This window comes from Sporothrix schenckii (genome assembly GCF_000961545.1).
Source record: "Sporothrix schenckii 1099-18 chromosome Unknown Cont44, whole genome shotgun sequence".
Lineage (NCBI taxonomy): Eukaryota > Fungi > Ascomycota > Sordariomycetes > Ophiostomatales > Ophiostomataceae > Sporothrix > Sporothrix schenckii.
This window is the reverse complement of record NW_015971145.1, coordinates 2,562,538-2,586,088: the sequence shown is the minus strand read 5'-3', so window position 1 is coordinate 2,586,088 and position 23,551 is coordinate 2,562,538. Positions and strand designations below refer to the sequence as shown.

Sequence of the window (23,551 nt, the reverse complement as noted above, 5' to 3'; positions counted from 1 at the left end):
CGTTCACACGCTTCTCTCGTGCAGTGTGAAGTATCGGCAAAACACGCCTATTTTATGTATATATTTAAATTTAAATGTTTTACCACGCCATTTTCTTTAGGCCTTTTGCCACATGGATACCTATCGCCTATGCACTAAACCAATGATCGCGAGCCAACGAACGCAACGGTTCAAAGGTTACTTGTTGCGGCTATGTAATGTGGCAAGGTTACCAGGGGTAATGTCTCTGTTAGAGCAACGGCTTATTACATTGCACTTTTCTGTTAGCCAAAAGTGTAGAGTACAAAGTCACAAAAGCATGTAAGTTCGTACTGTTTACTGGCTGAGAAAACAAAATGGAATGCCATGTAGGATGTTATCTCGTATCCCAGTCCAAAGGCGCCCTGGTAGCTCACCTAGTTCACTCCTCCGATTCAGTGTTCAGCTCAGCGCCGTTCAGTCGCCGGTAGTGGCGGTCGCCATACAGGAGACCAAAGCGGGGAGCACCAGCGCCGTCTACCGCTTCAGCCTCTCCGTCCATAATTTCCAGAATCTCACCAAGGACCACGACGTGATCGCGTACCGGAACCAGCCCTCCAAACGGCTTGTCTAGTAGCCGGCAGCGAAGCACGTAGAGCACGCCTGCTCCCCGGAGAAATGGTTGCTCGTGGTCTTTGTGATACCCGGGATGTGCTTCCGGCCACACTACTTGGCTACCGGTTCGCCGTAATGCACCGAGTGTTTTAGCCGGCTGTGAATTTCCTGTTCGAAAAACGTCTGCAAGACGGGCTCCCTGGACATCCCCGGAAAGAATGTGTATCATGAAATGCTTCGTCTTGGCAATCACCAGCTCTGTGCGGCTAGGGACCGCTATGTTGAATGTGATCACCGGACTCGGGTACAAGCTGAGTGGCGCGAAGGATGACATTGTCAATCCAACAGGGACAGCCGCATCCCCGCCCGGGGCCGGTGCTGTGTCTTGTGAATGTGCTGTGCAGACAACAACGGAGTCTGCTACGTGCCTCAAGATGTGGCGGGCGTGCTCTGGCAATATTAGGGGCGCCGTGTTGTTGTCTGCCCTTTGCTCACGGCGACTGTAGTGACCAGAAGGGGAACAAATTGCCGCGGACGTGGCAAAAGAGCGCCTCGGATGGGAGGGCCTACATCGGCCATCTTTTCCCATTACACCAGTTAGTTAAGTGCAAGAATTATGTCACAGAGACCAAGTCGAAGGAAGCCCGACGAGACTGCATATAGTCTACCCACGATGTTGCTCAGCCAGCTGCAGTTGTATAACACGTCGGAAACACCTGCATTGGGGCCTAGTGTGGCGAGGTAGCAAGGCTACGTTCCCAGCTAGGCAGCCAAGGATGCGACGGTTTCGCATTTCATCGTCCCAATGGCGGTGCCTGTGTAATTTGTTGAAGGCCGTGAGTGACACGGTCGTGGCAATTGACGCGGTTCTGTTTCTGCAAGATCGGGATATGTTAAGAGGTGAGATCGCCGGGTTGCGATTTGATAGTTTAGGTGCGAAGCCGCTAGAGAGGTCTAACGCAAAGGGCAAAACTGTGAGGTCCTTGTGTCGCCGTTATTTATACCGTTACCCTGTAAGTTGCGCCACCGTCTTCAGCGCCAAAAGCACGGTCATTGATTTCATCCACATGATGTATATCTTTATCGTAGGTTGGCTTAATTTCTTGTTTTATACTCTTATCACCAGAGCTCACCAGAGCCGGGCAAGTAAATGATTGCAAATATAATTTTATGTCATGATACCACACCGTCATACACTAAACCGCCTGTGAGTTTAGGATAAGGAAAAATACGGAGGAGTAAAACTGTGCCAATAGGACGAGGCTACTTTTTCCCCACTTGCTTTTTCTTCTAGGGTCGACCAAAACCTGAGGCAGAAAAGTACAAACCTCGTAACATGCCAAGTGCCAATTACTTAGGCAGCCAAATTGAGATCACGACATCAAACAGCGAGCACAAGGGTCTCGCTTCCCTCTTCCGCGACACTCAATCTCACCGACGAACACAGTCCAATCCTTGCCTTACAAAATTGCCCAGTACGCGAAACCCTCCTACGCAACACGCAATCGATCATGGTCTTCGCCCTTTGCGAGCGCCGACTTTGTGCCTCTTCAACATTTCCTACCATTTCCCGCACACACGATTTATTCGCACTGCAATTGGCACAGCCAGGGGCGCCGGTAGCTCGGCTGCGGGCTTGCCTCCCTCGGCGCTCGCTAATGGCAAGTGGGCGGCGGGATCTATCGACGACCACCTCCCTGCAGGCGCGCTTGGTCCAACGCCCACAACGGCCATATCAGTTTACGCAGTTGATTCAGCTTTCGGACGGCAGCACATTCACCGTCCGCACAACAAACCCCCATCCTTTGCACCGTTGCAATAAAGATAGCCGCAATCATATCGTCTGGCAGCCGTCGGAAAAGTCACTACGCAATGTTGAGGTTGACGAGGCTGGACGGCTAGCCGCCTTCCGCAACCGCTACGGCCGCAGCTGGGATTCTCTGGCAGACGAAACATCTGAAGGAGAAGACGTTACGCACTTAAAACCAAAGGACCAAACGGCCGAACCATCGGCAAATAACGCGGCCATAGGCAACACGCGCTTGCTAGACTCGCCTGACACGCTAGCCGATCTGCTGAGCGGTTACGCGGCCAAGGAAGAGCCTACGAAAGGCGGAGGACTGAGTGCAAAGGAGCAGGCGAGAAAGGACAAAAAAAAGAAGTGATGGGTATAGGTGCAAGAATCCTGGGTGGCGCGTCCGGTGAAATTGATTGCATGTGAGAGGAGGATGTGTAGCTAATAGGATTACAAAAATAATGTATGAAACAAAGCTACCAGCACAGAAGTCAATTACAACAAAGCCTGCCGTCACCCTCTCTATGTATGTCCATTAGGCATAAGAAACAACAAAGCAAGCGCTCTCTTAACGTGCACCTCCCTGCCGTTCACCTCGCCAAGGTTGCCATTATTGGCCTTTCAACAAAACCTACCCCCACCGTCGTAAGTGAAGCACACTATTATTCGCAGCCGTAAGCATGCACGCTTCCTAGTCTGACTCTTCGTCGATCCGGGCTCTGGCCCGGTCCACCGCCGTGTCTCCAGCTGGTTTGCTATTCGGATGAAAGACGGGGGGCCTGTAAAAGACAGTCTCGTCATCCTCAGCATCAAGCTGCATGAGAAAGGTCTCCCACTTCTCAATCAACTGTATAAGACGGTCAGCGGTTCGTTCTTCTTCAAATTTACGATGGGATCGGGGCAGGTGCGAAATATATAGAGATGAGCATGATACGTGTTTGGCAATCGCACGAACCTCTTTTTGTGCCTCCACTGAGCTTTCCAGGAAAGTCTCCACACCACTCTTGAAATCTTCCACCTTTTCCTTTTCAAACCTGTCCAGCTCGTTTCGCATCAAGCGGCCCATGTCCTCAAAGAGAAGCCTGGCCTGGTGGACTTTCTTTTCTGCATCTGCTACTTCGGCGTTGATTTGGTTGAGACGATCTTGTTGACTCTTGCCCTGCCGTAGAAGTTTGTCCTGTGAAGATTTTCGCTTCTGGAGCTCTGCATCCGCGGTATGCCAACTGTAAAAGGCCTTTTGGCGCTGCGAGAAGGCTTGCTTGATGCTACCAATCAAGCGAATGTACTCATCAATGGTGATACCGAAGGTGAGCACATCCTGCTGGGCTTGACGATCATAGACATCGCGAATGGTTACCTGCAAGTCCGAGAGGGCCTCCAGCGGGCCCGATAATCCTGGCGACAGTTCGACGGTGGATAAAGCGTGTAACGATGCAGCGAATTCTCCCGCTGCTTCGGCCATAGCCTTGCGCTGGTTCACCATTGTGTCCATAGCCTTCAAAAGCGCCTTCAACTGGTTTTCCAGTGCATCTAAATAGATCTTGCGATCGTGGAACCACTTCAAAAAGATAAGTTAGCGATGCCAACCAAACACACAATGCGAAAGATCGGCCTTAATGTGTAAGGGCAATATAAATAGAAATGACGGAAGGCAGAGGGAAGAGAAAAGAAACCGACTCACATCATCCTGCTCAACAAACTTGACGCCACCACCAACGTTGATACCCAAGCTGCTCATGATGCCTTTGCTTTCACCCAGATTGGGCTCTTTGCGTTCTTTGTGCTTCACATCGACGTTGAACGCCTCGCTCTCTAAAAACAGTTTAAGGTCGCCATCATGCTGCAGCGTTGGGTGCGCAGCAGCCTTGTTGAGCATTTTCTCGAGGGCCGCCCTTCTTGATTCAACAAAGTTGCTTTCGAAGCGGCCCATAGCCTGCTTCTCTGGCGGAGGGGGAACGACAACACCTGGGCTATTAGCATGCAGCTGGTTATACAGCCACAGGAAATCGCGGTAGCGTCTGTTGACGACGAATTCCCCATGCTTGTAAGCTTTAGAAGTGGTCTATGACAATATTGTTAGTGATGCGGACAAGATATTATTTTATACATAGCAAAACTGCCTCGGCCCAAGAAAATGAAATAATATGAATAAAACAAACCAGAAAAAATACCTTTGTCTTGACACTGTACTCAATGTGCGAACCCGTAGCACCACCAACCTTGTGCGGGTCACCGACAGTAATTGAGAATGTCGGTTTCGCAGCCTGCTCAACGCTAACGCTCGGCCGGCTCGTCGTTCGAATTGGACTCAGCTGCGCGGCAGCGACGGGGGGGGGCGCCCTCGGTGCCCTACCATAATTATTGTCGGCGTCGTCATCGACGATGCGATGCGGGTCCGGTGGGCCCCGTGCTGTTCCACCGGATGTCGTCGGTATAGTTGTGCGCAAAGGTAAGGATAACTCCTTCGAGGGAGGCACGGGCGGGGACTCCAAGCCTCCCAAGCTGGTAGCATTACCGCCAGCCTGTACTGAAGTGCTGCCGGCAGATCCCAACGGGCCGAGCGGATCATCCTCGACCACCTGTAGGCGCGTGGGTTGGGCCACAAGCCGACGAGGTGTTACGCGCGACGATCGACCCCCCGAAGAGGACATGGCCGATGACGGCGTTAGGGAGGTTGGCTTGTTAGACGCAGTCGACGAAGTTATCGCCGCGTCGTCATCTAGCGCTGTTGTCACGGAGGTGGTTGATTGAGGGGGAGTGTCGGCCCATGGAGCTTCTTCGAGGGGGTCCATGGCAAGCAATGGGATACTTGGACGGTCAGAAATAGCATCATAAAGGTGTAGAAGGTATTGTCTGTAGCTTGGCCTTGACTTACTGCTGCTCGTACTTTATCAGTAGCGAGGTGTGCCGTAGAAAATAGGGAATCAGGAATCAAAGTCAAATATGTGTGTTTGTGAGAAAGACGCCGGGGCCCTTCGCTGGGTTTGGAAATCTAGGCGGCTTACTCCGTGCGGGATCTGGGTGCAGCAAGGTACTGTGCGGCGAGATTGACGCACGCGCGAAGCTCCCCTCCCCCTGTGACAACGGCTATAATCGCTCATTTATTTGCTCAGCAGCGCAGACGACAACAAGTTCCAACATCCAACAGCGCACAGTGCGCGAACCCCTTAGTTGGCATCTGCCTGTTCCGTTTCTGAGCACAGTTCTCCACATGTTTGGGGCAAAAGGTGACGTGAAGGCTCCAGTATACAACAATCCGGAGTACATTCGTACGCATCAATATATACATCGGTGCCTTTTTATGTTCTAAAATTCACAGATGCACAAGTAAAACATTCTGTTGATGCGGATACAAGGCGACGCAAAGAATGAGCATATCAACAAATGTCGTACATAACAATCATGATGGCTTTCAACCCCCTAGAACGGACAGTACGATACCTACCCTCGCTCCCCTTTGCACATAAACACAGATGTGGCACTTTTGAATGTTCGCTTCTGGCATAGGTTGCCAATACTCCATGTTCTCGAATCTGCACCGGACAAACAGCCAAGCTCCTATTTAATTCCCTCTAAACACTGTTCCCACGCGCTCTTTTGACTACATATCGTACGCCATGCGCCTTGTTAAAAGCAGGACGACCGCGGAACTAAACGCCCAGTACTCAATTACGCCAAAGACGCTGGCTAGCAGTTTTCTTACCTCAGCGCACCTTTACCTACCAGGCTTGCGCAGTGTTCACGGGTCAAAACACCCGCTTGCAACAACGAGATTCATCCTTGTGAACTCTGCGCGCAGAATCGGTGTCTTTTTGGTGGCAAATGCGCTGATCTGATCAGGTGTTATTGTCACCTCTTTTCCTTTCTTCTTGCCCGCCCCACCGTTGTTTGTACCGCTCGCCGCACCGGCCGCGGTTGCTGCCGTGGCCGGAGACGGCGGCTGGCCGCCAACTGTGATGCTACGGTCCTGAGAGCTAGCCCCGGTTAGGGACTCACCGCCTGTCCCACCAATGTCTCCTGACTGGTTTGACGAGGCAAGAGCTGAGCCCGGCGCTGTCCCCAGGGCGGCCGGGGTTTTGCTGGCGTCCTTTGGAAGGTTGATATCCCACAAGCGAAGGGTGCCGTCCAGGCCACTAGAGACGAGAACGGTTGACTCTGCACTAAAACTCAGGGACGATATGCCGCCTTTTGCGTGGCCCCGGCATCGTTTGATGCGAGTTCCCTTCGTGATATCCCAAATGATAATGGTCCCTCCAGCGTCGGCACTTGCGAGGATCCTACCATTCGGCGCGCATTCTAGTGCACTGATGTAGTCTGTGTGGCCAGTAAAAACTCGGACGCAATCGCCTTTAATGGCGGACCACATGCGAATGGTTTTGTCCGTTTCATCGGATGCCGAAAAGACGTAAGTCCCGTTGGAGTGCCAGGCGATTGCCGATATGCTAGTGTTGTGGCCTACAAGCAGCCGCTGTGCTGAGGCATGATCTTGTGTGAAAATACGAACGGTCTTATCCCAACCAGCAGTCAGAAAGTAATGGCCGTGGGGGCTCCAAAGTACCCGGAACACCGGACCTGTATGAGATTTGTAAACACAGAGACAGGACCAGACATCCAAGCTCCACAAACGAACTGTGCCGTCGGACGAGGAGGATAGGAGAAGCTTTGAGTCCGTTTCGACGGGCGGTTGTTTCTCGTCAAATGGGTTGTATTTAAGCCCAGTCACGGCATCGGAAAAGGAGAGCCCATACACAGGGCCTGAGTGCCCAATGAGCTTCCGGTTATTTGTTTTGTCTGTGTCCCCGAGCATCCTGCTCTTCAAGGCCTTCCCATCAATGCTCCATACGCGGATATACGAATCCATTGAGCCATAAGCAACAAGCTGATGATCCTTTGAAAAGGCCATTGACGAAACGCTGTCACCAATCAAGTCAGTATTGACGAACAGACGAACCCTTCTTCTTTTAAAAAAGAAAAGAAAAGAGAGAGAGAGGGAGAGAGAGAGAGCCACAAAGATATAGCAGTTTAACGAACCTTCCGCATGTGTTGTGGAATGTGAACATGCACACTGAAACTGGGACGCCGACACCTCCGGTCCGATCTTCAATTTGGAACCGATCTCGGGTCTCGCGTATCTTCTGCATTTCGATGACAACATCTCTGGCACGAGATGGCGGAAGGGGAAGGTCGGTACGTGAGGGACCGTCTGCTCCCTCCTCTTGCTTGATCTTTGCATCAAATTCTGATACAAGAGACGGAACACCCGCCGCGGGTGGTTGTCGCTGGTCTTGTTCCTCAAGCTCGGCACGCACATCATCGCGTAGTTCCAGCTCCATGGGAAGTGGGCCCAGTTTCAACGCCGCGTGTGTGTCCAAGATGTCCCGGTTGCTGACACCCGTGAAAACGCCCGGGATTCCCTCCCGAACATCAGCTTCATCTAGATCAGCGTTCTGAGCTCGGCGGGCAATTGCCTCGAAGCTATAGGGCTCAATCGGTCCGCGGGCAGTTGAGTCGACCTGGCAGTATGTTTGTAGTAACAGTGTGATAACACTACCACCCGCATCTTCTTGTCGCTCAAGAAACCCAAAGAGCTGGCCGCTGACATGCTGATTGAGTGGAATGCGATATTTATTACCACGGTAGATCTTAGTCGTGGGATTCTCTGTGACGTGGATGGGGAGCTGAATTGTCTCGAACGCGCGCAAGTCGTCTGCATGGGTGTTTTCAAAATCAGACCAAACGTCTTTTAGAAACAGCTTGGACTCCTGTACAAAGTTTTGTTCGACCATGTCTAAAAAGGAGTAGACAAAAACAGGCCATAAAAGCTTCCTCAACTCAAACTAAACAGCAAACCATCAGTACGCCTTCGTGGTGCAAAGCCAAAACTCGCGGATTCTAAACTAGAAAAACCTTACCTTGTACAAATCAAGCCCATTCTCGATCCAATCCTTTAGAAGATGAAACGACTTAGGGTAGCGTTCAGGCCCCATGTCATCAACCTTCCTCCGAATCGGCCGGCCGTCTGGATTCACATTAGATGACTCTTTTCTAAATGTTGCTTCGGTTTTCGTGAATCCCTTCTTCAGCAAATAGTCTGTGACCTAAATGTGAGGGGAATTAGTCATATTCAGAGGCACAGCAATCAACGTCGCGTTCATTCAACGGCGGACCCACAATCTTGTTCAAATCAGACGGGGAGTTTGTTAATGCTTGGGATTGCCCCGAGCCACCAGCAGCGGACGGCCCTGTGCCAGTGCCATGCTGGCCGTTGTTCCCGTTCGACGCCGACATGGGCTACTTCAGATGCAGCGCGTTGTGTATCGTACGCGTCGGCGTGCCCTTGTACAAAAGTTGCGGAAAGTCGATCGCACTCAACTTTGTGTCGATGGCCGTCAAGTCAGCGCCCGGAGGGAGGTGGCAAGCAGATGAGGTGCGTGTTAAAAGAAGTTTATGTCAACGGTGCGTTATTTGATCGTCGCTCCGTTGTGTCGCCATGAAGGAGAATGCGCATGCGGTGGTCTTGTTAGCGATAGACGAAATAATAGTAATTGTGCGTTAAGCGTTAGCAGTTCACACTTGCACCTCTGCTCTATGCACCATCTATGGATACATGCATAATTTATATTGGTTTATCGGAACTCTCCACTTCTGGACTAGGCTAATGGTGGGCTAGTTTTGTCGCTGGCTTTGACGTGAACCTACTCTTTCAATTAAACAGACATTTCCGAATGGAGAGTGCAACGGACGACAACGCCGGCGGTAAGCCACATGCACCCGGCGTGCATGAGCCATTCACGCTCGCTGAACGATTTCAGCAGCTGGCGGTCATCGATAATGTGCGCGGTAATCTCCTTCTCAGCTTCTCGAAACGATCTCTTCTCACGAGTTCCCTGATTGTCTCCGTGTTACGCTAGGTAGTTTGACGACTAACGTGGCATCTGCCTTTTCTACTTGGTTTTCTAGGAAATAATCAAGCTCCTATCACTCGCAAACGACACGATCCACCCACTGTCTAGCCCTGACAAAGCGGTCAGCGCAGATACAACGGGAACAGCACCAGGCATGGACAGGGCTGCAGACGCTCACACCGAGACACAGGTTGCTACTTTCAAGGAATCTATGGACAATTTCCTGAATACGCTGCATTCAGTTGACGTTCGGCTCAAGCGGCAGATCTGGGGTCTCGAGGAGGCGGGGTTGATATCGCTGAAAGAGTCCAGGTCGTCCGGGGTTTCTTTGGAGCCTAATGGCGTTGGTGACATTGGTAGTCTGGATGTTGGTTGGCTGAATAGCCGGAGCAACAAGGTCGATCGTGAAATGGAAGCTGAATTGTGGTCCACGATGAGGGCCACTGTGGAACGACTCAGCCAGAATGACTCTGGTCGGAGAGAAGCAGGTGCTGAAAAGTGACCTGGTTGCACACCTTCCTAACCACGCCTCTAAATAAGAAAGGCATTCGTGGTAGCGGTTTGAGTACTCTAATTTGAAAGCATTGGGCGGGATGGATGCGGAGTTTGGGTATATTGGAACATTGGGGCACAGGCGCATAGTCACATCGGCGTTTCGGTCTATTTTGGGGGCCACGTTGAGCAAGAACAGGACTTCTGGGAACCTGTGAGTCTGGAATCTGGACCCATTTTGATCGCCTTGGCGGCTGTTTGCGTCATGCTCTGAACTTACAGTGAACCACCGATACCCGTAGTTATGTCTCAAGCCAGATTTTTCTCTGCGTCGGGACGTTCTCGCAAACGCACCATGTAGTAAGTAATACAGGCAGCGAATGAGATGTGCACGCACGCAGCAATGGATGCCGACAACACAAAGGCCCTCTCAATGCAGGGTTTGGCTGGAGGATGGGAGTAGCTAGAGCTGAAAAGGACGTATTATTACTGCCAACCAGGGCTTAACGGAGAGGCTCATTTACACAGCTTGCGCATTTTCTTATCTGCTCGATAAATGGATACCCCGGTTACACAGGGAAGAGTGATAATAGGTTAGCAGTGGATTAATCCTCGGGTCCTTGACGCAGGTTTGCTCAGTTGCTATCTTGTCACGAAAAGCGGAGGACGTTTCGAGCCACATACGAGATAAGATTTTAAACTCAAAATCGGCGGTATTATGGCTCGCAGCTGTCGGACAGGGGACGCCGTTTCCAATAGATACCCCGACCACCTTGCCCTTAATGGAAGAGGTGAGGTCTACCTGGTGACCTAGGGATAGAGTGTGCTTTCGCTGGCCTTTTCCAGCTCGGTAGCCACCAACGACATTAGCGCCATCACCACGTGGTATCAGAGAACCTGCCTATTCCCCGGCGTCATTAAAAGCATCACGCACCCAAGTCCGACCGATACGTGTTTCTTTCGTGTTTTTTTTTGTGTATCTCCTTACAAAATCCCCGAACGAACCTACTACGAAGGTGATACACATAAATGCCATACGCTGTACGGAGTACGCCGTAATATGTCGTAATACGTTGCACCTAGTAATTACCTTACAATGTGCGCTCCCCGCCATCTTCACCGTGGGGGGTAGTGTCGGAAAATAACATTGTCTTGATTCCGTGTCTTCCACTTATTTACGGCGCATAGTCCCCCATCCCCTTTCCAACCCCTACCCCAAAAACTTGTTGTAATCAATTCGCGTTGTAATTAGGACGTCTGATTAGGTACAGTGAAAGTATGTGGCACACCTGCAAAGCTACCCAACTGTCCTAGGTGAAAATATGCTGTTGCTGTGGCAGCTTCATGACTTGCGTCTACCGATAACCTGCGTTGATCTCAAGTCGCTCTCTCTCGTGTTTTCGGCCTTCGCGGTCCTTTGCGCCTCCTTTGTTAGTTTTATCCTTTTCCTGCTCTTGTCCATTACTTGCCTTCTTTGATCGAGCAACCCACCTGACCTCTTACCTCTCGTTACCTGTACCTCATTAATCAACATCAGCCCTTCCACTTTTTTTTCCCTTTCCACGGTGCTCTGCCACGCTCCGCGGCACTACAACATTGCTTATCTTGCAACTCCCTCGGCGCCACCTCGCTGCTGGCCTGTTATGTCTGCCATGGCATCGCCGGCTGGCACAACTCCCATGGCCACTGTCCTCGCAACGGCTGTCGCCTTAACAGCAGTGTTTGCTCTGCTCAGAAGGGCCCTCTATCCAACCAGAGTCAAAACCATCACAGGCCCTCTCCGGTCAATCCTACCCCAGCTATCGAGCGACCAAATAGCTCAGCTAGAGTATCCACCTAATATCTTTCCCGGGGCCCGAGATGTTGCGACACCGGTAAGTGATCCCCACAGTGGCATGCCGATATACGTACTCGGCTCACCTGGCTAACTCCCGCTTCGTAGTATGGCTCCATCCGTGTATATGAATTCGGACCTGTCACTGGCCGCAAGGTCTTGATGGTACATGGTATCTCGACCTCCTGCCAGACTCTCGGTCGCATTGCCCGCCAGCTCGTCGACTGTGCCGGCTGTCGAGTGATGTTATTCGACTTATTTGGCCGTGGTTTCTCCGATGGTGTCGGCGACTTGCCTCACGATGCGCGTTTGTATTGTTCCCAAATGCTATGTGCTCTCGCCTCCTCACCCGTGGCATGGACCGGAGATGGTGCCTTCGACCTCCTTGGCTACTCCATGGGTGGCGGGGTAGCTGTTCATTTTGCGACTGCTTTCCATGGCATGCTGCGTTCCCTCATTTTGCTGGCCCCTGCTGGCCTCATTCGGCCACAGCGGTTTGGTGTGGGCGCCCGACTTATCTTCACCTCCGGCATTGTTCCTGAGCGCCTCTTATCGTATCTCACCCGGCGTCGTCTGCGTAGGCCACTTGCAGACGGGCAGAAGGCGAGAGAGCGGCAGGTTTTGGCTGAAAAGAGACCACCTGCAGTGCTGACCACGGACGAAGGCACCGTAAACCCCCTCGAAGTGGCTGTGACAGAGACCACAGACAAGCGCGGTACCGCCGCAGAACCTCATACCCCCGAACCTCAGGGCGTCATCTGGAGTCTGCAAGTGGGGCGGTATGTTCGGTGGATGCTGTCTCACCATGATGGTTTCGTGCCCGCCATTATGAGCTGTATTAGAGATGCGCCTCTTGTTGGCCAAGAGGCCTCGTGGACAGAACTAGCACGGCTCGTGCGTGGCGGTGATACAGCGGACGGTAAGCGACAGCTTCCTCTTTGCATTGTCCTTGGCCGCCATGACAACGTTGTGGATGCGTGTGACTATGAAAAAGACGCATTGCCGATGTTTGGCGGTTCGGGATCCAGCAACGTAACTTGGACCGTGGTGCCAGGTGGCCATGACTTCCCAATGACATACTCAAGACACGTGCTCCGAGCTATTTTTGATTTCTGGGTCGAGCCGAGCACCACTGTGGCCAAGCTCGAGGCTGTGGATGAGAGAGAGCTCTCAATGGAGGGACATTTGATAAAGCTGGGCCTGGGCGCGACTGCTAACAAAATCGAGAACGGTAAGGTGGAAGGTGGCAAGTGTAGGCCGGCAAGCATAGAGAGTATTCCTTGAACTACTCGTATATGGGTACGCAATGGGGTTTTCTCTCGACGGAAAAAATTGTCAGGTTATCACTGACCATGCTTGTTTGGGTTCCGCCTTACTAGATAATTTAATTGGACGTCCTTTAGGTCAAATAGATTCACAGTAGAAAGGAGCGACGAACAATTAAACAAGATTACACATAATATTAAAACTCAAAACTACAAATAAAGTATATGCTGAGGGGTTCTAAAATGAAAGTGACGTCCAAAATTAAATCAACGAGATAAAGCGTATACAAATACACACAAGAATGGAGTTGGGGACACACATAAATAGCTCGACACAGCCCGTCTTTCGACAAAGCCTAATATAAAGCGGAGAGAGCAGTATAGACGGAGCAGTTGGAGAGAAGTTGGTGGCGAGCGTTGGAAGGTGCTCGTATGGACCCCAGCAAAGCAAAAGGGATAAAATCACAAACATACCTCAATGACAAACTATTTATCAAGGGCTTGACTTTGGCACTGTGAATGATTAGACGACAAGAAGAAATAGAGCAAGAAGATTTGACCAGGGTGATAAATCATCCTGAGTGAGGGTAGAAAAAAACAAATACGTACCATGCTCCAATACACACCGCGCTTGCTTAAAAGGCTAGAGTGGTTGCCCGTCTCAAGCACCTCACCATCACCCAAGACGTAAATAACGTCTGCCTTTTGGATGGTGCTCAAACGATGCGCCACAGCGACAGTCGTGCGTCCCTGGGCAATGCGTTCAAAAGTGGCCTGAATCGTCTTTTCGGTGTCTGAGTCGAGAGATGACGTTGCCTCATCCAGCAACAGCACGCGGGGGTTGCGCAAGAGTGCACGCGCAATGGCCACACGTTGTTTTTGACCGCCCGATAGCGAGATTGCTTTGCTACCAAGGTCCGTGTTGTATCCATCTGGCAGAGACACGATGAAATCGTGAATAGATGCATCGCGGCAGGCCTGGACTATGTCGGCTTCTGATACGGCGTTCTCTTCAACGCCGAGCAGCACATTTTCCCGGACTGTGCCCTGGAATAGGGCAGGCTCCTGCGCAACTAATGACAAAAGCTTCCGATATGTCTGGACGTTGACCTCCGTGATATCCCGTCCGTTACAAAACACGCCCCCCTTTTCCACGTCGTAAAAACGCTCGAGCAGGGCGATAATACTTGTTTTACCAGATCCCGAGGCGCCGACAATGGCCGTGAATTTTCCCCGTTCTATTGTTAAGTTGAGTCCGCTGAAGATGGGCACGTTGCGGGTGGGGTAACGGAAGTGAACATTTCGCAACTCTAAGCAAGCACCACGGTTTCCGATGCGGGCGTCGTCCGCTGCATCTGTATCCGGTAGGCGTTCTGTCAGAGGCACCTGGTCGACGCTCTTCGTCTCCCGTATTCCGAGAATTCGATTAGCTGCAGACGTGACCTGAGCGGCATTTGGAAGAAAGCTTAGGCCCTGGCCAGCGGACTCCGCGCCTTGGATTGCAGCCATGTAACAAACGAAAAAGCCTGTAGCCGAATATTCACTATCCAGTTGCAAAAGTTGCGAAATTTATCAGAGAGAGCCCAGATACATGCACACGGGGCCAAAACCAGTACTTACCCAGTCGATATGAGATGGCCACCATACCAGAAAACAAGGGCCTGGCAAGCAAGCGAGATGGCTAATATCTGTCAATACAATGAAGACTTCATAGGACGTGAAGAAACACACACACACATAGAGAGAGAGAAAGAGGGGGGGGCGGGGGTGTTCATGAATATGGCAACGCAAAAGGGTGAACATACAGTTACTCAAGGCGAATATGAGAGTTTTGAAACGTGCCTTCTTGAACGCGTCGTTTACATGCTCAGCAAGTAGAACCTCATACCGCTTGCAGATCACCTCCTCAAGGGTAAGTGCTGTGACAGTTCGGAAGGCATCAATACTTTCGGCCGCCCACTTAGAGCTCTCCGCAAACACAGCGGCATTCATGCTTTCGAACTCGATTTCATACCGCACGCGATAGAATCCAGATATAAGCACCAGCGGGACAACAACAGCAAAGGCAAGCAAGGCCAGTTTCCAGCCGAAGACGAACGAGATGATAAGTGAACCCACGATGGTGAAAACGGATGTCGCAGCCATGGACATGTTACCTCCAAGCAGCTGTCGCAGTTGTTTTGGATCACCACCAACGTGGTTCGTCAGGGTTCCCGATGCGTTTTTTTCGTTGTCGAAGAAAGCAATGCGCTGCTGGACGATGGAAACGAAGTACTGCTCTCGGTAGATAGCGCAAATAAAGTGTTCCACGAATGTAGCTACAAAGCCAAGTCCGAAATAAGCAACACCGGTCCCGATAGCCAACACGAAGAACATGAGCGAGTTGAAGTTGCCGTCGTGGCTTACCTGGTCCATAGTGAGGCCTGTATTGCCATCGACGATTAAGTTTAGCTCGCCGAAAATGACAACCAACTTGGCGAAGAGAAAAGCTTGCAACGGAGATGACGAAGCAGCGCCAGCAGCAAATAAGACCAATGCAGCGTAGTATGGAAAACCAGACCGCTGCTCGTAGAGCAGTCGGCCAAAGCTACCAAAGAAGTTTGTGTCTCTCCACGCAGCACCCAGGGGTCCAACTGCTCCGACGGGTGGCGCATTGTCAGCGCTGTCCAATATATCGTTTGAATTGTCGCTTGCGGCCGTTTCATCACCGCCCGCATGGCCATGTTTATCATTAACTACTGCGCCTGTGTCATCACCGTCGCTCACAGTGATTTCCTTCTTAGTGGTGGCAATATCGTCACCAAGCGATAGCTGCTGTGCAGTCACAAGTCGATGATAAACACCGTTTTGATTTTCCAAGAGACGCTCGTGTGTGCCTTCCTCGACACACTGGCCTTTTTGGAGCACGATAATTTTGTCTGCCGATTTGATGGTCGACAGTCGGTGAGCAACGGTGATGGTTGTGCGGTTGCGGGACACTTTGTCGAGCGCGGCCTGGACAACGCGCTCGCTGCGCACATCAATGGCTGAGGTGGCCTCGTCCAAAATAAGAATTTTCGGCTTTTTGACGATACTCCGGGCGATGGCTATGCGCTGGCGCTGACCTCCGGACAGCTTGGCACCCGACTCGCCCACCCGCGTTTGGTAACGCTCTGGGAGACGGTTAATAAATTCATCAGCGAAGGCTTCTTTGCAGGACTCTTCAACCAGCGCCCGTTTCTCGTCATCAGTTGCATTTTCATATGGCGACCCAACCAGGCCAAAGGCCACGTTGTTGAAAATGGAGTCATTAAATAAAAAGGGCTCCTGCTGCACTAGGCCAATTTGTGAGCGCCACCACTTGACATCGATCTCGTCAAGGCTGTGTGCACAAGTGGAAACGGAACCTTTAAGCTCGATTCGGGGAAGGTCAGCGGCGACGGGGTCGGTTTTGGCATCTCCGACCGATCGGCCACTCTTGTTGTTGGTATCCGTAGTCGCATTGCACTTTTCCTCTCGTTGTTTCTTTTTGTTCTTGGCGTCTTTTTTGACCTGATTCTCGAGCTCTTTTTCTTCAGCTTCCTTTTTCTTGTCTTTTTGGGCCACCTTTTCGATAACGTGCTGGTCATTCCGCAGACTATACCATCGCTCAATGAGACCAATAATGGTGCTCTTGCCAGAGCCAGAGGGCCCTACAATGGCATTGACTTTACCTGCAGCAATGCGAATGTTCAGGCCATCAAGCACTTTGACGTGCGGGCGGCCTGGATAAGCAAAGTCGACGTCCGAAAAAACGATGTCCTCGGTGGCAAACACGTCGGGTTCGGCAAGCCGTCCGGAGACGGCCCGTGGTGCGTCGATGACTGCGAAAAACTCCCCAGCTGCCACCATAGCTTTAGACGCAGCAATCAGCGGCGTGGCGACGCGCTCCATGGAGACAATGGTAGTGATTACAGACATGACAACCACAATGACAGTGCCAACGTCGTGAATGCGGCCCTCACGGAACAGCCTCATACCGAACCAAAAGGCCAATGCAAAGCCACCGTACAGCGAGAAGAAGACGTTGCCAAACATGGAAGCCAAGAAGGGCGCCATGTGTTGGCCATGTTTTCGGGCTACTTGAACCCACTCGCCATACTTGCGGGCCATCTTGTCTTCGGCGCCACAGGCCATCAGCATGCGGATGTTGCCAAAGGATTCGGAGGCAATGGAATTGGCAACCGTTTCAGCACGTGTCAAACTAGCCTCGGATTTGACAACATAAGGCAAAACAATAGAGACGACGACAAGGATGTAGACCAGAACGGACGAAATGACTAGAGTAAGTAGCCAGCTGTACGTAAAGGCGACAATTATAGATGCGAGAATGCAGGCAGCGAATTCAATGAATGTGCCAAGATTCTCAGAAATTCCTAGCTGCAGAGTATTGGCAGTGGTGGTAATGGTGTTCGCCGCGGCCCCAGAAGGCATGGAGTCCAGGACATGGATGGTCTGGCCGAAGAGGCAGCAGAGATAATCGAGGCGGATGGCGGCTGACATGCGAGCACTGATCATGCGAAAGGAGAACTTGTTGATGTAGTTAAGAATGAACCGGGCCAGGAACAGAATGAAGATGTATAGGGACTGTCTGTTGAGACCGTTTTGGAATGATTCGGCGTCTAGGCATAAACACTTTTAGTTAGATCATGGGTTTACTTCGTGAAGGCTAAGGAAACGACCTCGACGAGCGGCTAGCGGAGAAAACAAGCTTACCGGAGCTGTCACGAGGAGAGGTACTAAAGTTTCCGACCAACTTGCCAAAGACGACGTTCATAAGAGGAAGGGTCTACGGGGTCAGTGTCACACGAACAGGGCTAAGGAGCAGAGACAAGGCGGACGACATACGATGCCAGAGCCGATGGAGGATACGCAGGCAGCCACCATCAGGAACCAGTCAACTTTGTTGGCATATGAGAAAACACGGAGGAAGTCTTTAAAGGTCGGTTGACGCTCCGATACAGTCCCGGCCGCCTTCAGGGGCGCCGGCGCTAGGCAGGCAGCGCTGACCGTACTGTCATCATGGTGTCCTGTGATGTCGGCTTCCTCGTTGGCTGCGGAGCCCGGCGCGGTCGGTGCGCCGTTGTCATCGGAGGGGCCAGGTGTAGACTTGGGCGATTGGCTGTTTTCGGCGGCCATCATGCTGTCGCGATATGCTGCCTCAGTGCCAGACACGGTCGACGAAGATCGGTTGGAGGGGCTTGGTAGTCAACAATGGCGAGTATCATTGCGCCCGAGATCTGGCCCTACAAAATCAAAGGAACGCGGAAATGGGTGAATAAATACGTGGAACAGAAAATGAAAAATAAATAAATAAATAAACAAATCGATGGAGAGAAGTAGAAGGGAAGGAAGGAATGGCCGAACGACAAGATGAACAGCAGCGAAAAATGGCAAGGGCCACTACCTTCTTCAAGTACCCGGAGAAACGACAGAGTCGTGTAACGTCGATGACATTGAAAAGTGTCCAAAAAAGGGACAGTAGTCTCCTCTTGCATTTGTTCACCAGTCAGAAATAAGACACGACGAGGTGCGCCGTTGTCGACAGAATAAAGTTCTTCAGGCAATTACGCCCTTTGTATTACTTCGGACAAATGTATTTACTCCGAACCACGGGATGATTCGTTTTCGCAGGGTCCGCGAGGCAGCAGCACTGTCTTCACGGACTGCAGTTTCACTGACTTTCGTCTTACGTGCTGTCTCTCGGAGTCTTACAGCGCCCCGGCCGGCCGCCATTTTACAGGCCGACCGACTAGGGCACTGGTCAAGCACACTAATATGCGTTCCAGCGTATTTCGTATATGGCCTTAGCCCCTAACAGGGGCACAGCACCAGACATAATCTTATGTTTTGTCAGTCCTACTTGTAAGAATGTTTTCAGCGTAAATCGTATTACCACCCAAGACGTTTTGACATAAGAATTCCTACAGCGAACAGGAGGCCCCCAAATAGTGGTCACAGTTTCTGCCTCGGACGGACGACCCACCAATCGGCACATCTTGGCACCCGTCAAAAAAACAATATAAGGCCCCTACAGTAACTGATTTAGGAGCTGCGGCCCTTGTTCTAAACTCAACTTTTTAGTGTATCTAAAGAGTAATCGTAATACGGGATCCATTTGCCCCGTGTTTTCCTTTCCAGTTATTACAGACCACTACTTTACACACCTTCGCACAACCACTCCTTCGTGGCTGGCCTTGATCCTGCCCGTCTCCGGCCCCAAAGGTCGTCAACAGCACGCTCGCCACGAACGGATGTGACTCGGCAGTGTCCGACGGTCTATCGTCCGACTTCCAGGTTCCGTGGTTGTCCCCCACTTGCCAACCTTCAATTCCTGTCCGACTTCTTAATATCCCGCCCTCGCCTGGACATGCATCGCACGCTGTGCCTGTCGCATGCACACCTGAGATTTTAGAGCTAGGGTGTTACAGCGTCTTCCCCCGTACTTACGGCACAAAGATACCTTGGGCTGCACCGCAACGTTTCCAGACGCGGCGACAGGTGACCTTGTGCGTTCGCGCGTCTAGAGCGAAGGTCAAAGCTCGATTTGCATATTTTCTTCTGCGGTGTATTACGATTACTTGCACACGGCATAGTTATTCCCTTTGGCTGATAATTGTGCCAGTGCCCTGGAGAATTCTCACCCCCCTTTTTTAATGTCTCTTTGAACAGCTATTATGCAAGTCTGGTCGGCTCTAACAGCGCGATTCTCGGTTTCAAACCTAGTCGTACCACCAAAATGGCTCAGGACCGGACGCAGCGCATGAGCGGCCAGCTGCAGGCATGTTTTTCGATCTTATCCTTAATGCTGGGATCAAGCGGCCTACCACCTCATATCTAGCTCTAGCAAGCTGGATTTTGACGTATCACAATAGTTGTAATGGTCAAGGCACATGCTGCTTTGATGTGTAACATCTGTCTATTCCTAATCCTATAATCACCTTTTTTAATATCAAAGGGACAGTTTACATTTCGTCAAACAGATCCTGTAAACAGTTCCTTTGTGATAGACAAACGCCCTGGTCGATGCCAGGCTTTCGGCTTCTTGCTCTTTCTTTTTTGACTACTCTCGTCACGCGTTCCGTTTTTCTCTTCTTTTCCTTTCCCTTTTCTTTTCCTTCTTGTTTTACTTTTTTTTTGTCGTAACTGATGTTGTTTGATAGGCCCAAAAATACCCGCCAAATATTATCCCTTGATCTCTGACGCCCTTTGAACACCGAACCGCCCCTAACTCAAACAAGGCATGGATGAGACATGTAGACCATCTCATATGGCACATGCAAACTGCCGCACATGATGTGGCTGATGTCCGTTCAACCCGATTTCAGAGAGCCGGACCAAAGTGGATGCAGGGAGGCAGACTTTTCGAAAATGTTCTGGCGCCAGCGGAGCAAAGAGGCACACGCGATATGCGCTGTGCAGTACAGAGAAGATACGCGGAATAGTGATATTTCGTGGATCCGCGACCGTCCGTGTAGGCTTGCTGTCCCCTTGCATATACCAACTCGTGGCAAAGGGCGGTGTTGGTTGACAACGCGGTACGTAACCTTGAACTAACCATCATCTAAATAAACACGGAGGCGAGCACACCTGGGAAAAGAAACAGGACGGTCGCAGACTGCAGCTGCCTATTGCAGGGCTGTTGATGTTGTTGCTTTCTTGCCCTGGCATTTGTGCTATTTTGCCTTCGCGTTTTAACTACAGCGAAAGTTTCCATTCGACCTGCCTAAGGGCAGTTTGCATAGTGTGCGTCTTTCTTGGACTCGGGGTGAATTCATAAGCAACTTCAGTTGTGTCTTTTAATCGTTTATTCTGTATTTGTTTTATTTTGTGTGTTTTGGGGGATTATGTTTTATGTTGGCCAATGCAAGTCCCTATTAGGCAAAGCTTGGTCCAGGAGCGACCCAAGCGGCAGGATCCCTGCGTCGCGAGCGCACGCGCCAAGCAGGTGCGCTTAGCGCAGGGAGTTGGCGTAGCACACAGATGGCGTTCACGCTATTACAGCGAGGGGCCTGGCCACGATAGTTATACGTGTGTGGGGCGCTCCCTGTTCTGTGCATACTATGTGAGTCGTAATTATTGGCTCCGGTCTGCGATTATGCCGCCACTGATTTGAATGCTTGAGGCTGTCTTTCACCATCGTTTATTATCCAGGCAATGGCCCCATTGTTCGCTTTGGATTTAACTTCAGACTTGCTATATGCTTCCCTTATTCTTGAGTCTGCTTTTAGACTTTCCTCAACCCCCTCTACCAGTAAGCTTGCCTGCCCATCTCCACCAATACCAGCCATCCTACATAGTATACGGCGTAAGTTGAATACATCGTACCTTGTGCAACATATAAGTATTCCTGATTGCTTGGCCTACTTTCCACGGCAATTGGCTTTCTGTGTGCCTGTTCCACACACAAGGCTCTGGCATTTCAGCCCCAGTTTTGCAACGCATCCCCTTAGCCGGATTTGATTTCCTCGCCTGATCACCAGCATCGTCGCATCCTCCTTCTGGGTACTCCTGGCCGTTCCAGTCGCTTCCCGGTACGCTTTTTATGGTGCATTTTGCCGTGTGCCAGCTCCTTGACTTTTTGGGTGGCTTATTATTTCGACCTCTTCCCTTGCAGTCTTGTGGAAGTCTGAAGCACGTCTAGGCGACAGTTTATCAGCCTAATTGGCTCGATTCATTTTCTTACGCCTGATACAAGCTGCTGCCCGGTCGCTTCCCGCCCTTGAGCCTGGCAACAGCCATTTGTTTGGCGACTGCCGATCACGGAAATCTGCCCCTTCCCGGACTTTTAATCACTTCGAGAAGACGAGAACCTCGAGGAGGCTTCAGGCGCAGGCGAACGGCACACCCCCATCCCGTCCTTTTCGGTCCCATCCTTGCCTGTCCTTGCCCCGGACTAAGAAACCTCGAATACCAAGAACCACTTATATCATATCCCCTCCCTTCTCGTGGCCTGGTGTTTGTCCCATCGGGAAGTTGACGATAAAGAAAATCAACACTCTTTAAACTTTCTACAATGCCGGGCCTTATCCCCTTAATGCTCAATCCTGTAGTGGTTGGGAACCGCTCCAACGTCATCTTTGCGCCGTTGGATCAAGCAGCAAGTCACTATTCACGTGGCCAGAGCAGAGGCCACCTGCCTCCGCGTGTTCGCTCACCTCTGTCGCCCTCATTGCCCCCAAACACACTTACAATCACACCACAAAAGGCTTCGTTTCCTAATCCGTCCAAGCCAAAACCCTCAAAGCGTCTGTCACTCTCTTCACCTTCAAATCAGGACTGGAAGCGGGCTATTTTTGAGGTAAAACGGCAGCACGCACACCGCAGATACCGTGCATGCTTCACACGGTGCAACGAGATTCTGGTCAACGCGAAAGACGTGGTGAGTCATCGTCCTCGACAGGTCATTTTAATCGGGAACCTTGGTCTTCTCCGGCCTTATCTTCAAAATACTCCACACAGGCTGGAATACTGACATGTTATCAAAGTCCGACGTCGAGCCAGCGTATCTAATTTCCCTACATTTCTATGCTGCGACCGCAATGGAGGTGTGTGCTCGACCGCTGAGCTCCCCTTCCGCGTACCGTGCCCGCCTCTTGCAGGAGGCACGGGAGCACTACGGCCAAGCCAGCCATCTTATTCACGATGCTGAAGTATTGGTCCAATCCAGGGTCCGGGCGAGCTTCACCCTGCCACCCCTATCAAATCTACACTCGCCATCTAGTTCCATCAGCTCGCGGGTCTGGACATCAGAGACGGGCTTTTCTTCCCCCACCCCTTCCGTAACCTATTCGGAAGATCTGAACGCCGGGCTACACCAGCTGGAGTTTTCGTTACCGCCGAGCCTCTCATTCTCGCTCGGGCCGGCCAGGAAGAAGGTCTCGTTTGAATTGCCCGGAAAGGACACGCCTATATTTGAGCCTTACATACGCCCCGATTCGCCTACTCTGGGTTTCGATGAGTATTTTGTCACCGGTTTAGCTCGACAGAATCTACCAGAAACCCCTAGCTGTTCAAAGAAGTCCATACCAACTCTACAGCGGGCTAACAACGAGGATGCTACACCAAGGGCCTCGAAAAACTTTAACCACTTAAGCCATGGAGTCCTTGACCTAGAGGCTGGATTTAATGGCCGCTCTTGCAAGCTTGATAACTCGGCAAGTCGATACTGTGCGCATCTCGCCAATCTGAAATGTCGACTTGAACAACACAAGGCAAACTTGGAGGCTGTTATCGAGACACCGCCCACCGGCGACAACGATATTGCAGAAAATATTAACCTGGTGCCGCCGGGAGAAGTTGCGCACGGTCTTGACCGGAAAACCCGTATCGAGCGTCTGCGGAAGCAGGGTTGGCAACGTAAACGCTTTGACCCGAGCCGATACGAAGCTCTTCGCAATGCGGCTCTCGCAGAGCTCATCTAATGACCGTATTTAATCCTATTCCATTTGTCGTCGCGGCCCGTTCACAGTGTGCCGCGACACGTGCATCACTGTTCATGTATATTTGGGGTTGACGCTTGTATATTCCTTTTTTTGTATCCATCCAGCGATGGTGTTAGGGCGTGTCATAGTTGAAATTTTTTTTTTACTAACCAATGTCTATCATGTATGATTTGATTGTTTCTTGTACTTTGTCTATTGTGCTATATGGAAATTGTATTTTTCAG

General features: G+C 51.2%; 8 protein-coding genes across 8 annotated transcripts; 4 read left to right on the top strand and 4 right to left on the bottom strand.

Annotated features, from left to right (window-relative positions):
- Positions 1-400: 400 nt before the first annotated feature.
- Positions 401-907, bottom strand: SPSK_09937 (uncharacterized protein; the record flags this gene model as incomplete). Its single annotated transcript, XM_016736504.1, has 1 exon — positions 401-907. The coding sequence occupies one exon, from the start codon at positions 905-907 to the stop codon at positions 401-403; it is 507 nt and encodes a 168-aa protein (XP_016587563.1).
- A 1,324-nt stretch (positions 908-2,231) lies between these two features.
- On the top strand, positions 2,232-2,738 carry SPSK_09936 (50S ribosomal protein L36; the record flags this gene model as incomplete). Its single annotated transcript, XM_016736503.1, has 1 exon — positions 2,232-2,738. The coding sequence occupies one exon, from the start codon at positions 2,232-2,234 to the stop codon at positions 2,736-2,738; it is 507 nt and encodes a 168-aa protein (XP_016587562.1).
- Positions 2,739-3,059: 321 nt separating this feature from the next.
- SPSK_08748 (sorting nexin 1) lies at positions 3,060-5,160 on the bottom strand (the record flags this gene model as incomplete). The annotated part of the gene is made up of 3 exons (XM_016735336.1): positions 3,060-3,926; positions 4,050-4,430; positions 4,540-5,160. 3 exons carry the CDS (start codon positions 5,158-5,160, stop codon positions 3,060-3,062), a joined length of 1,869 nt encoding a protein of 622 aa, XP_016587561.1.
- Positions 5,161-6,107: 947 nt separating this feature from the next.
- SPSK_08575 (transcription initiation factor TFIID subunit 5) lies at positions 6,108-8,656 on the bottom strand (the record flags this gene model as incomplete). Its single annotated transcript, XM_016735168.1, has 4 exons — positions 6,108-7,281; positions 7,400-8,205; positions 8,281-8,466; positions 8,540-8,656. The coding sequence occupies 4 exons, from the start codon at positions 8,654-8,656 to the stop codon at positions 6,108-6,110; spliced, it is 2,283 nt and encodes a 760-aa protein (XP_016587560.1).
- Positions 8,657-9,427: 771 nt separating this feature from the next.
- Positions 9,428-9,775, top strand: SPSK_10065 (uncharacterized protein; the record flags this gene model as incomplete). The annotated part of the gene is made up of 1 exon (XM_016736623.1): positions 9,428-9,775. One exon carries the CDS (start codon positions 9,428-9,430, stop codon positions 9,773-9,775), a length of 348 nt encoding a protein of 115 aa, XP_016587559.1.
- A 1,642-nt stretch (positions 9,776-11,417) lies between these two features.
- SPSK_09179 (uncharacterized protein) lies at positions 11,418-12,883 on the top strand (the record flags this gene model as incomplete). Its single annotated transcript, XM_016735756.1, has 2 exons — positions 11,418-11,639; positions 11,708-12,883. 2 exons carry the CDS (start codon positions 11,418-11,420, stop codon positions 12,881-12,883), a joined length of 1,398 nt encoding a protein of 465 aa, XP_016587558.1.
- A 467-nt stretch (positions 12,884-13,350) lies between these two features.
- On the bottom strand, positions 13,351-18,024 carry SPSK_10841 (ABC transporter family protein; the record flags this gene model as incomplete). The annotated part of the gene is made up of 6 exons (XM_016737104.1): positions 13,351-13,377; positions 13,474-14,407; positions 14,485-14,545; positions 14,670-17,504; positions 17,599-17,671; positions 17,731-18,024. The coding sequence occupies 6 exons, from the start codon at positions 18,022-18,024 to the stop codon at positions 13,351-13,353; spliced, it is 4,224 nt and encodes a 1,407-aa protein (XP_016587557.1).
- Positions 18,025-21,898: 3,874 nt separating this feature from the next.
- Positions 21,899-23,306, top strand: SPSK_09219 (uncharacterized protein; the record flags this gene model as incomplete). The annotated part of the gene is made up of 2 exons (XM_016735795.1): positions 21,899-22,264; positions 22,371-23,306. The coding sequence occupies 2 exons, from the start codon at positions 21,899-21,901 to the stop codon at positions 23,304-23,306; spliced, it is 1,302 nt and encodes a 433-aa protein (XP_016587556.1).
- Between the last annotated feature and the right edge of the window lie 245 nt (positions 23,307-23,551).